Below are 13,509 nucleotides of genomic sequence, written 5' to 3'. Positions count from 1 at the left end.
TTCTGTAACTCGGTAAGGTGAAGTGATCTTCTCCAGCATCTATTGATGTCTTCTTCTTCTCGTGTTTCCTCTCCCGTGTTAGTCACACTCTCTGATCACGCCATTGTGCCTTAGACCTGGGGCCCTGACTCCTGTTTCCTCCTGTGGAGGCTGCGTCCCGTAGCTTGTTACTGATGGTGCATTTGACATTGACATTCTCCTTTCAGCTGCATCACCTGTGTGATTTGGATCAAACCAAAATGTACCTGCTTTTCCGCTCTGTCCCCAATTAGCGGTAGATGGGTGACAAGCTACTGTCAAGTCGTCAACAGGAATGATTAAGGTTATGCATTGAAGAAAAAAAGAAATCAGGCAGGAAAGATGTTGCTGGCATGCTGAGTGTGGCATTGTGTTCCCTGATGGGTTGGAGCTGTGCGGAGGGACACCTTTATCCATTTGGCCACCATCACATACCTCACACCCATAATGTCAAGAGACAGCATGCAAGGATATGGTTACCAAGGAAACCCAGTGCACGAAGGAGGCAGCCTGCAACAAGACTGTAATCCCTGCTGCAGTGCATGTAAGTGAAGACACACACACACAGCTGACTTTGGGTTGAGTATTCTTATGTGCAATCCAGTGCTGATATTTAATTATATTACACTAATGTGTATTTTTCTGTGAGAAGGGGAAGACATTAACTTCACTAGCAATTCCCTTTAGTGGCAGTATCCTATGGAAATTAAGGCTGTGCTGAATGTCTCCCTCCCCCAATGACAATGGAATCAAAGCGGGCCATATGTCCTTGCACAGCCATTGGTTGGATCATACCTTAGTGATGATCTCTTATTGGATACTGGCAACCTTTGCAGTGAACCAATAATTTTTCCTGTATCTAAGTGAATTGGGAATGGTGTGCTATTTAAATCCTCTAGACGTGGAAGAAATGATATTACCTCCATTATTACATTTTTGCTACATTATTTATTACATTATTATTATACATTTTTGCTACATTATTTCAAGCCACTGCTCATTGAACAAGAAATAGCCTAATCAAACTCCACCTTTTATCAAAACTAAATACAGGCATCATATTTGGAGGATATTCTTTGTATAGAAAGAATTAACCTTTTGATTGATCATAATGTCATTATACAACCTTCAGAATATGTTCATGTTATTATTATTAAAAAAATTAAATACTAAACATACCAAACTGAAACAATTAGAATACAGAATCTGATGCAATGTAGGGCAAAGGTAATGGTTTTCAGAGTTCTCTGAAAATATGTGCAGACAGGGTTTCTAAATAAATGCGTAATAATCCAGCAGAAATCTCTTTTTAGGGACTGGATTTATTTTTAAAATATTCCATCAAAAAATTGAGAGGCAATGCTTTAATCTGCATAATTTTACAGAGAGCAGCACTGGTCTTATAATAATAATAATACAAAAAAAAAACTCTTAGATAAACAATCGTATAACATGGCTTTTCATTTTAATGTTGTCATCTATGGTCGTGTATTTGTTGATATTTTTTGCAGCGTTTAATACACTCGGTGTGGGTGTGATGACGGCCCCAGCTCTACCATGTCTGATAAATCAAAAACCACAAGAACAGAAAGGAAACACTTGAGCTAGTCATATAGGCCAATCATGTACCATTAAATTAACCTGACCGTGAAAAGATAACTGCTCGTATTTACCGCTGTATGCACAGACTCACCATCCACTGATATCCAAGCAGCATTCTCTGTTATAATCCGATTGTAATGTGCGGATAATATTCCTCTGTCATCGCAGCACAGCAGCGCCCCTTTGAGGCTTTTTAGTCAAAGAGGCACCGCAGTTTCGGACTAACTGGAGAGTTTTTTTTTTATTTTGTTTGTAAACTCTTTGTAAACTTTTTCTGTAAACTCAAGAGAATGTTGGATTCCACAGCAGAGCGCTACCAACCAATGTCCATTTTTTAAAGGTAGCTCCCATATGTGAGGTGAGTTAAAGTCCATGCATTGTCCTCTAATTATTTTAAGGCTGTATAGTAGAGTAGGTTCTTACTCTGTGACCACCACGCCCAGACAGTTCTCTGTAAAAGTCTCCAAGCACCTTAGGCCACTACCTCTAAATTGTCCATTAGGTGGCTACTGGTTTCAGACAGTAGCTGTCGCAACAATATGGCTCCCATGGGTTTCCATCCAACTTTTAATACAAATTCGGATTATTCCAACAGGAAATCCGGAGTGTGCATGCTTGAAATTCGCATAAACTCTTCTAAATCCAGTAAAGAAATCGAGCGCGGGTGGGGGGTGGATTAACTCATGATTTGCAGAGTAGCCTATAATGCGACTAAGGTAGATGCAAACGGATTTATTTGCATAAATTCGCATTTGTTGCAATTTTATTAGGTACGTTTAAGTTGCCCTGACAACCTTAGGCTACAGCAGTTCAGAACTCCTCCCTTGATTAGGAGTGTGTCCAGTTTTATTAGCAATACGCAGCGAATGGAAACGCGCAGACTCTCGCATTTTCTTTAGCTGAATCTTCATGAAGCGCTTACAATATGCGAATGAGTTGGATGGAAACCCAGATAGTGAGGGATGCTTCCATTAACAGCACAGAGACAGTAGTTTGTCTACTGCAGTCTAATTGAGTCCTTCAGTGGGAGTCCACGCTATTGTGTAGGTATGCTATGTTGGTGAGACTGTAGGCTATACATTTTTGCCTGTCTGAAATGTTATAGCCTAAATAAATTCAGATGTTTTATACATTGTCTATGTCCATGTCAGTGGTGGTAGGAAAAAAAAGTGTTCCATTAACTAAAAACAGTGATTAATTATGATAATGTGAAAGGTGACCAAATGTGTTTCTTCAACTTCAGGTAAAGAAATAAAGAAGTTGCATCGAAAACAGACTGAGAAAGCATTCGCGAACATCCAGTTCCAATTTAAAGCTCGAGAGAACTAACTTCATTCATGGTGGCTTGCTGTTAAGTGGTTGCCATGGATACTCTGTAGAAAACACCACTTTGGAAGCGCGCGGGACAGTAGCAGTGAAACACTGAGGTTCTGCTCATTAGTGGGAAGGTAAAACAGAGTAGGCCCACGCTTTGCTTTGACAAGCACTTTCACAATTTGAACAATTTTAAGGCAGGTTTAGCAAATATACAGTGTGACCACGTTTCCTCTTAGAATTTGAACGTAGCCATGTCCAGAACCAGGACCTACAAAGTGTCCGCATCGGTGTGCGTGGAGCAGATTGAGTCAGAGCTGGCCGCTCAGTTGGATGCACTTCGAACAGAAATCGCAGAGAACGTATTTCTTCAGGGAACTACTACAAAATCATACTGGTATGGTCAAACACAATGGGGGAGTTGACAGGTTATCGAATATGTTCGTTGAATACCTAATTATGTCCAGTTAGTGCCACACATAATATTTCTATTATTATCATTATAGCTCCGTTCTGATTCCCAAAGACATTTCTTATTTCCGCGTGGAGAGAGAACATAGTCTTAAAAGACTCCTGCAGGTTAGTGGAATGTATGCTCTAGATGGAAACGTGTCTATTATGCCAAAATGGTGTTTGGAATTGTTATGACCCATTATTTTGAACATCTATTTTTATTCTGGTTGTCCGTCAAATGTGGCATGCGTAATAGGTCCCTGCTGCACGACCTCAGGTGTCACAGACTGAGATCATTCAGCATGAGCTGGAGAGCTGTATCAATCGGGAATACACACCTGAGAGTCTTCCTCTTCTGCTGCACCAGGTGAGGAGTGGAAGTAATTTACCTCTCACAGGCTTGGGTCAGATGTTAGAGTGAATAAGGTAGATTGTTGACCAATTATTTCAAGGTTCTTACTGTATAATCTGCATAACTGTCATAGTGTAAACATAACTGAAACATGAAACAAGTTGTGAACTGTTTTTTGGAGTGAATGAGCTCATGACTGGTACTCAGTTTGAACAAATGTATTAGGTACAACCTCAAATCAGAAAAAGTTGGGACGGTATCGCGTGAGCAAATAATTTAAATGTTTAAAAACAATGTTTCTCAAAGATAGGAAGGGATTTGGATATTTTACCCTCCACGGTGCATAGCATAATTAAAAGATTCAAGGAATCTGGAGGAATTTCAGTGCGTAAAAGGCAAGGGCGCAAGACTAACCTGAACAAGGGTGATCGCCGATCCTTAGACGGCACTGCATCAAGAACCGTCATTCATCTATAAGCGATATAATCACATGGGCTCAGGACTACTTTGGCAAACCTCTGTCAAGCACTACAATACGTAGTTACTGTACATCCACAAATGCCAGTTAAAACTTAACTGTGCCAAAAGGAAGCCTCTTGTTAACCGTGTCCAGAAGCGCCGTCGACTTCCCTGGGCTCGGAGGCATCTGGGATGGACCATCACACAGTGGAAACATATATTGTGGTCAGACGAATCAGTATTTCAGGTCTTTTTATTAAGAAATGGACGCCGTGTGCTCCGGACCAAAGAAGAAAAGGACCATCCAGACTGTTACCAGCAACAAGTCCAAAAGCTAGGGTCTGTCATGGTATGGGGTTGTGTCAGTGCCCTTGGCAAAGGTAACACACTTCTGTGATGACCCCACTAATGCTGAAAAGTACATAGAGATTTTGGAGCAACATATGCTGCCTTCAAGACGACATCCTTTCTAGGGAAGCCCATGCATATTTCAACAAGACAATGCAAAAGCACTTTCTGCACACATTTCAAAGGCATGGCTGAAGAAGATGGTGCTGGACTGGCCTGCCTGCAGTCCTGACTTATTCCCAAAAGAGAATGTGTGGCGCATTTTGAAACGCGAAATGCGACAACGAAGACCCCGTACCGTTGCACACCTTAAGACTTGTTTGCAGGAAGAATGGGACAAAGTTACACCTGAAACGCATCCTCACTTGGTGTCTTCAGTCCCTAAACGTCTTTTAAGTGTTGCGAAAAGGATTGGCAACATTATAAAGTGATGCTTTACTGTCCCAACTTTTTTTTAAATATGTTGCAAGCACTTAACTGAATTAAGTGTTTATTTTGAAAAAACAATAACATTCATGAGGTTAAACATCAAATAATGTGCTGTTGTATTGTTTTCAATGTAATACAGGTCAAAGAGAATTTACAAATCACTGTTTTCAGTTTTAATTTTAATTTAACATACCGTCCCAACTTTTTCTGATTTGGGGTTGTATATTTGCTGCTCATATTTATTCTTATCATATATATTTGCTCATATTACATGAATGTAAACAACTTTCCATCCAGCACTACTTGGACCGCTCCCATCAGTTGACTCAATGCAAGCACCTGCTAATGTTGAGGTGGAGGAGATTCTTTCGCCACTCCACAGTATTAGAACTACTGTATCCTTTGTACAAGGTAAACCATGACAAGTAAAAGGTGAAGCGGTTGTTGCTTAGTACCCCCCCCCCCCCCCCCTACTTGTATCTAAAAAACTGGGATTAATCAGCACCTATACACATAGCTCTGTCTACCTCAGAACAAGGTTTGAAACCATGGGCCTAGTATAACATTTTTACTTTGAAATCTGGTGTTATTGTTGCTTTGTAAAAGAGAAACAATGAAACAATGAAAATACAGAATATCCTCACAGTCACAGTAGGAAGTAGGCGACTCCCCAATGCAAACCTAATAATTATAAAGTAGCACCATTTAACTGTGAAAAATAAATAAACTGTAAGTTACCATGTGGAAATTTCTTAAAAGCACACCTTCACAGAGAACACATTTGCACACTCCTACCTGCTAGACATCTTTTTTGTTTGCGTCCTCAGGGGCAGATGGACTTGCTAGTGCAGGAATATGAAGATGCAGTGCAGCGAGCACACAGGCTGGCCGTGTCCAGAGAGAGACTCCTGACACGCAGAGTGGGCCCTAACATCGCACTCTCTCAGGAAGATGTGGCCATTTACCTCCAGTGGCTGGTGACCCACCTGCATTCCCTGAAATCTATCCACAGCTTTCTTCAGGTGCAGACATCCACACATTACTGCAAATAATCACTTATCCATCTCCAGCTGTTTGTTGGCAGGCATAGAGGCATCTCTGACCATTTCATCAACAGCTTACAAGAAGCCAGGTATTGCCATATCTCAGTGTTATTGTAGGAGTTATTTAACATCATTGTCCGTCTTCTCTCTGGAGCACCAACATCATCTCATTAATCTTCCTGGTGCGAGAGTTGTCCCGCTCTTGCGGTTAATCATGAACATGTGAATTATCTCAACTGCTCGGTTTTTCAAAGGAAGGCTTACATCATAGTTTGATTTAATTACTCAAATAATCTGCTGTTGCTGAGGTGGTCAGGTTACTCCTGCACAGACTACTTAAAGTTATGGGGACAATTTGTGATCTGAAAATATAGCATGCTGCTGAACATCCTGATTCTATGAATGCTCTAATGACATGGGAATATTGTGGCAAACTAGTCCAGAAGAATGGAGGCGGATGCAGACATCTCAGGTTTTAAAGCTAGCACCCATATCCCATACACCACACGACCCCGGGAATGTTGTTTATTAATGGGACTCTCGAGCAAAGAACCACACAGAAGCAGGGAACACACAGCAGGTCCTATACCCTGACACAGACACACTCACTGACGTTGCACAGATACGCTAACAGAAGGCAGAGCTAAACTAAGGCATTAAACAACACAGACTTAAATGATAACTCACGCTAACATACTGGACTCAAGAGGGAAGGCATAATCACATTATTCCAGAACATTAAGTGCAGCATTACACATTAACCACAAATGCAAAGCTTAATGGGGTGAAACTACTTAAAGTCATCATTCACATCAGCACACGGAAGCACTGCAACAGCCTTGTACGCTAAAGTATTGAAATCCAAGATGTTCGATTTTAGATGCGTCAACACTTAAAGACAAAATGTTTGGATTATTTTAGAACCCCTCAGGGGCATCAATGGTCAGTATCGTAAGTCCTTTTTCCTCATTCTATGGTAGGATAGATTTCCTCATTCTATGGTAGGATATTCAATATTTATTCATATGAGCCATTTTTACTATAGACATTGTATTATGGAAAAGATGTGGTTATGGTTAATAAGATCTCTCTGATGTTTTTCACACAGGTTCTCTATTACCTACCTGCAAGTGAGAGGAAAGACATGGGGTCAGGAATGACTCAAGTAGATGTTGTTACTTCCTCTACTAAACAGCTGGCAGGTGCGATATACTGTATCTACTTGAGGAGTCACGAGCCTGCAAACATACTTTCTAATCTACCTTCACTTATCTTTAAACTTCACTGTGCTGTATTGTATCAGGTTGTAGTGTAGACGGACACTTTGTGTACACAGTCTATGGGTTTTGTGATGAAAGATTTGAGTATTCCACGCCATCTCCAACAGGAGTATCTTCAGCTAATGGGATTCCTGTTCATATGCTGAGACTGGACCAGTTTCAGGGGCAGCTGCAGGACCTCGTGTCCCACTTCCAGCTGCAGTGTGATACTCAGGACCTCAGGACACCTGCTGATGAGATGGAGCTCTTCAGATTGGTATGCATACACATAATACCATCGAATAGAAAGAGTTCAAACTAACTCATTTAAAGTGCAAAAAATAAATAAAATATAAAATGTATATATTTGTTTAACCTATAAAAATAAGATATAAAACAATACGAAATTACGAGAAAGCAGCTGAGATATTGCATTTTAGGATATTGCACTTGAGAATATTGCTCTTGATATTTCACCAGATATTGCACTTATATTTGAAGGGCTGCAGTACTGTGTACCGGTAGTGCAGTTAGGAATATATAAAAGGTGTATTTAGACTGTAAACATCAGTGTGTATAAATAACTATGTATTGTTGTGCATATACGTAGTCACACAGGTCTGTGTCAGTGTCTTTAAGTCTGTTTGTCCATGCTGTGATGGACCTGAAGATGAGATTATTCTCCGAACACCACGTTGCCAGTCTTTGGACTTGAACCACAGTCTTGTCATCCTCAAATTTAAGGATGTTGCTGAAGTGGGTGGGGGCACAGTTGTGTGTGTAGAGGGCGTAGAGAAGGGGGCTAAACACACAGCCCTGTGGGGCACCGATGCTGAGTGTAAGGGTGTAGGAGAGGTTGTGGGTGGTTAGTCAGAAAGTCCTTGATCCAGTGCCAGGTGGGATGGGAAAGTCAGTGAGTTTAATAATCTGCCTAGGATGACGGCGTTAAAGGCAGAGCTGAAGCCTGTGAAGAGCAGCCTCACATACTGTAGCTCCCCTGGTGTTCGAGGTAGGTCAGCGTGGTGTGAGGAGCAGTGGCGATGGCATCTTCTGTAGACCTATTCGCTCTGTAGGCAAACTAGTGTGGGATGATGGTGGGTGGAAGGCTGGCTTTGATGTGCTGCTGGACTAGCCTCTCGAAGCACTTCGTAATGACCGGTGTAAGTATGACCGGACGGTAGTTATTGAGGCGGCTGATGACAATCTTTTTTGGCAGTGGAATGATTGTGGCAGACTTCAGGCAAGGTGGGATGGCTGATCTAGACAGGGACAGGTTGAAGATCTTGGTGAAGACCTCTGAGAGCTGGTCTGAACATTCCTTCAGCACCCTTCCTGTCACACCATCAGGGCTGGCAGCTTTCCTCGGGTTCACCGCTCTGTGAGGTGTAGCTGCCCCACATCATGCTCTTGCACAGTCACCATGTGGCTGTTGGAGGCTGGTGGAGGTGACATGTTTGTCTCCACTGCTTTCACCTCATAGCGAGCAAAAAAAAACCAGTTAAGTTCCTCTGCCAGCAAGGTGTCAGTGCGACAGTCGTGTGTTTGATGGTCTTGTAGTTGGTGATGGATGCTGGCGCCCTCCCACACCCACTGCAGGTGGATGTCCATCTTCCTTTATTGAAATTGTATTGAAATGAACTGAAGATGCAGCTATATATCGGTGGTGTGATGGTGGTGATTCTGCGGTAGGTGTCACAGGAGTTCCGGGTGATCTTCCAGAAGCAGGAGGAGGCGAGGGCCCTGGTCCAGTACGGAAGCACTGAGGCAGTGGAGAGGCAGCTGGGGAGGAAGGGCTCCGGGGCGGCCCTGAGGAAGGAGGCCAATTGGGTTCCCTTCATTCAGGTGAGACACACGCTACAGTTGGGTCTCAGGTCCACCTCATCTGCTTCATACAATATATCCCCTACATGTTGTCATTTCAAATCCAAGTTGTTTTTTTTATTGTGAACAGATTAAGCCCAAGCTTGACCCCTGGCAGCAAAAGTTCATCACTAAGCTGAAGGAGCAGAACTCATTGGATGAGCTTCTACAGAATCTGTCCAAGTGTTGTCAGGTATGCTGATACTGATTTAATAGCGGTGGCTAAAATGTCACAAGGTGGTCCAGCTGCATCATTGCAGGGTAATGTTCTAGAGTTTCTTTGAACAGTTTCTGTTTCAAATCAGATTTCTTTCCCCTGTCTTTTTTGCTGAAAACATTTTCAAAACCTAGTTGTCAGATCCTGACAAAGCTATGGAGGCTTTGAGGCAGCATACTTCTTCTGTGGTGAAGCCTGAAAGTGTGGAACCTTTCACACTGGACCCAAGGTCCACAGGAGGAAAGAGTGCTTCACAGATATGGACCAGTCTGTACAATTCTGCTCTTACTTCTCAGGTAGACTAATTACTGATGTGGCCTGAGCAGTTTATGATTATAGTTATAGTTATTATAAGATTATAGTGAATTTAAACATAATTCTCTGCATGTATCTATGCAGGTTTGAGTCTTGGCTTGTTAAATTGTCACATTTATTAAAGAACAATTATCTGTCCATCAGGATTCCATGGGTAAACATGGTGGGTTATCTCTGCAAAAAAACAAACAAGGATTAAAGAAGCCAAGGTATGGGTAAAGTTACATACACATTTTTGGTCTTGTTATGACTTTTTGTGTAGGATATATTGTCCTTAGAATTGTGCAAGATAAACAAATACCATTTTTGGAACTTTTTCATTCTCAGTTAATTTTGGAACAAGGTCCACATTCTAGTGGTGAAGACTATTTGAATGCAGTGTTGTGTATTTGCTTCGTCCTTGTATGTATGTAACATGTAACTTTAGGATTGGACACCTACTCGTTGTCAATCTGTTCTCCATTTGGCTGTCCTTCACTATAGGCTTGGCAGCAGCACTGAGCTCCTGGGACTTGAGGAGTTCTTCGGGGACGGAGGTGTCGACTCAGCGGAGTCAAGAGGGGCCTACCTCTCCCTGGTATACCTACGTTACCTCAGGATGCGGGAGCTACAGGTGAAGGGAGCAGTACTGACTCAAGAGGACGTGTGATTGCTGCAGCCGAAAGATCTTTTACCTAGTTTTTGACTGTTTCAACTGTCAAAGTACTTTTCAGCTTTTAAGATCCCCATTGCCAACTAAGGGATATTGGGAAAGGTTTCATTTGGAAACTAGATGACTTAATGATAATCTTAGTTTAACTTTTCTGTTCCCTTGCTGGTTACAGAATGCATGCCTGAACATGCTGAACTACATGCGATCTGTGGAGAGAACACTCACCTTTGACACAGCAGGTGTGGTGATGGAGGGAGGAGAGCTGAAGAACAGAAAGGAGGAGTGGGGGTGGATGAGTGCGGTCAGGAGGGACGCGGGGGCCAAAGGTGGTATTGGGTCCCATCACCAGATCTACAGCACACCCACTGACTACCAGGTGAGACACGGTAGCAAATGCACAAACACTCAGTCATGAGGATAAGGGCTGAGATCCAATGTTTGTTTCACATCTCAGAGAAAAGGGTGTGCCGTCGCAGGGTCAGATTGGTGCAGCTTCTGATGGATGTGGATGACAGGCATCTCACCCTGTGTGTGTGTTTGTGTGTGTTTTTGTGTGTGTGTTTTTGTGTGTGTGCGTCTGTGTGTGTGTGTGTGTGTGTGTGTGTGTGTGTGTGTGTGTGTGTGTGTGTTTGTGTGTGTGTGTGTGTGTGTGTGTGTGTGTACAGGTCCACTGCTCCGAGTTCATGGAGTTCCCAGAGGTGGATAACCACCATGACTACTACAGTGGAGAGGGGAGGCATGTGTGCACGCAGGACCAGAGGGGTCTGTTTGTGGTGTACAGCGCAGCCCTGAGAGACCTGGAGGAGCTGGAGCACACTCTCCTCCTCATGGCCTCATACTACACCCAGACCTGGAGCACAGGTAGGAAAGACTTACTCATCGACATAATGAAGCCATTCAGAATGTATTCAGTCACCTGGTAGGTGATGTGTAACTGTAGATTTGGAAAGGGAGTGGATATCTGACAAGTCTGTTAATTGAAAATGCAGCTCAAATGACGGATTATGGAGGTTTGGAAATCTGTTTACTTTTAGTTTCAGCATTTGTAGAATTTTAAACAACGAAATTGCCACACACTAATCCTGGATTACGCTTAATGAAGTACCTCAGACAGCTGCTTAAGACGTGTTGTTTGTTGTAAATGTTTTATTTTAAGTCATTATCATAGATTTCACATGTTTTTGTTCTTTTGTGCATAATGATAGCTTTTCTCAATGAGGATTTAAGGGTGACTGCCTGACTGTGTCATGTAATCTCTCTACCCGCTCAGAGAGGTACGTGTCAGAGGCATGGGGTCAGTCTAAGCCAGACCAGAACTCTTGGGCTGGGATGGACGTGGATCGCCAGGCTGTGTTGTTGGACCTGTGGACGTGTGAGGCGGCTTTTATAGAGAACAAGATGCAGGTACTCAGCTGTTGGAGGAAGTGATCTCTGTCAATATTCTCTTATTGTGCATCTAGTCAGGTTTGTGATTGCTCAGCCAAGTGGCAATAAACAAAGACAATACAGAACAGACCGGCTTTGGATCGTAATATCTGTAGCTGTTTGGTGCTCAACTGTAATGCAACTCTTTGTGCGTGTGTGTGTGTGTGTGTGTGTGTGTGTGTGTGTGTTTGTGTGTGTGTGTGTCTGTGTGTGTTCAGCTGCTTAACTGCTACTTTGAGGCATACCAACACGTAACAGACTCAGAGGAGAGGGTTGCCATGGCCCAAGTCATCACAGACATCATCCACCGCCGGCCTCAGCTGGACCCCACAGCCCTGTACTGCGTGCAGGCCTACCAGGAGGAGCTGGTCTGTCTGCAGACACACCAGCAGCTCATCAAACAGGTCCTGGACCACCAGGTGAGGGACCCTTGGTGGTAGTGGTAGTTCTTATTTGTTTTTGGTCACTTTTGTGTTCTGAAATGTGCTCCAATATTCAAATAATGTGTTCAGAATAAGATTGGCGTTGTGTAGGGGTACCTATCAGGGATATGTGCTTGACCAGACAAGTTTTGCCCAGCTCATGTTTGTGTGCTTCTTGTCAGATTGACGAGCAGCGCCGATACCTCCAGCGTGTGTGGAGAAAGGAGGAGAGGGTAGCCACTCTGGGGTTTGGCCTGCCCCCAAACTATACCCCCAAACAGCTGGTCACCCTTTGTGGAGGCAGGTTCGTACTTGACTTGTACAGTGATGCTCCAAAGTAATCAAAGTGTGTGTCTGTCAGGTACAATTTACATCCTGGTAGCAATGACAAAGAGGGTAGTGATGTTTATGCTTCAAGCTTATTATCCCTTGTCATGGTTGCTGTTTGTCTGTGTGTGTGTGTGTGTGTGTGTGTGTGTGTGTGTGTGTGTGTGTGTGTGTGTGTGTGTGTGTGTGTGTGTATATATGTGTGTGTATGTATGTATGTATGTGTGTTTGCGTATGTGTCCGTGGTTACAGTCCTGCCCTTAAGAGTGTTTTCCTGCTGGAGGTCCACCCCTCTCTCTGCCAAGCCCGGCAGGTGTACCAGGCTCTGGGAAAGGCCCATGCTGATCTTTGTCAGCTGCATGGAGCCAAGGGAGCTCCAGAGCGAGTGGCCCTGGAACAGAGGCTGCTGAAGCAGGCACTGCGCTACTGGCACACCCAGGCTCCACTCGGGGCCTCCTACAGTCCTCAGATCCAGAAGGATGTACGTAGGTTTAAGCACACAGAAATTTGCACTCAGAGGTTCTGCATGTCTTCTGCAAGTCCCTTTGTATTCATAGTGTTCAGGAATGTTGTTGGTAAACACACACACAGCAGTGAATAACTTTCAATAATTTAATAATAACTGACAGAAAAAAATAAATGTATCATAAATAGATTTGTATCTTTTGTCCTTTTTGTCTCAGTTGTTTTCAGGAGTGTATTTTGAGGACCCCCTACTGGTGAGGGATGTGGGTCTGACTGTTTTGAGGTCAGCAGAAGACAGTGAGATAAGGTCTGAGAGGGACAGACAGCTTCTTGGTGTTGAGACGTTTTCTAAGCTTCTGGAGCTGGTCACCATACGCCATCGGCTGCTAGAAGCTACTGTTGAGAGCGAGCATCTTGCACAGTTAAGACAACATAACCATAGCAACATAACAGATTCATACATCTTTTTTACTTTATCTCAACAGTTGTATCTTTAAAATAGAAACAGCAACTACTGCATTTTCAAACTCTAGGTGAAAGAAACCTTGA

At 43.1% G+C, this 13,509-nt stretch overlaps 1 protein-coding gene across 6 annotated transcripts in view; it reads left to right on the top strand.

The window, feature by feature from the left end:
• The first annotated feature begins 993 nt into the window (after positions 1–993).
• si:ch73-242m19.1 overlaps positions 994–13,509 on the top strand; it is a 24,785-nt gene continuing 12,269 nt past the window's right edge. For 2 of the 6 annotated variants that reach the window (XM_042709753.1, XM_042709752.1), the window contains exons 1-16: positions 994–3,754; positions 5,273–5,386; positions 5,803–7,220; positions 7,406–7,554; positions 8,967–9,119; positions 9,229–9,330; positions 9,489–9,650; positions 9,814–9,878; positions 10,153–10,282; positions 10,494–10,697; positions 10,987–11,182; positions 11,592–11,725; positions 11,965–12,165; positions 12,351–12,472; positions 12,748–12,976; positions 13,179–13,381. In XM_042709753.1, coding sequence (XP_042565687.1) covers positions 7,091–7,220; positions 7,406–7,554; positions 8,967–9,119; positions 9,229–9,330; positions 9,489–9,650; positions 9,814–9,878; positions 10,153–10,282; positions 10,494–10,697; positions 10,987–11,182; positions 11,592–11,725; positions 11,965–12,165; positions 12,351–12,472; positions 12,748–12,976; positions 13,179–13,381 — 2,180 coding nt within the window. In that variant the 5' untranslated portion in view covers positions 994–3,754; positions 5,273–5,386; positions 5,803–7,090. Of the gene's footprint in view, positions 3,755–5,195; positions 5,387–5,444; positions 7,221–7,405; positions 7,555–8,966; positions 9,120–9,228; positions 9,331–9,488; positions 9,651–9,813; positions 9,879–10,152; positions 10,283–10,493; positions 10,698–10,986; positions 11,183–11,591; positions 11,726–11,964; positions 12,166–12,350; positions 12,473–12,747; positions 12,977–13,178; positions 13,382–13,509 lie in introns of those variants that run through there. The other 4 variants (XM_042709749.1, XM_042709748.1, XM_042709750.1 and 1 more) reach the window with 4 other exon arrangements.

The sequence above is a fragment of the Clupea harengus genome, chromosome 14 (assembly GCF_900700415.2).
Source record: "Clupea harengus chromosome 14, Ch_v2.0.2, whole genome shotgun sequence".
Classification (NCBI taxonomy): domain Eukaryota; kingdom Metazoa; phylum Chordata; class Actinopteri; order Clupeiformes; family Clupeidae; genus Clupea; species Clupea harengus.
The sequence above is the reverse complement of the archived record's forward strand: the minus strand, read 5'-3'. Positions and strand labels throughout refer to the sequence as shown.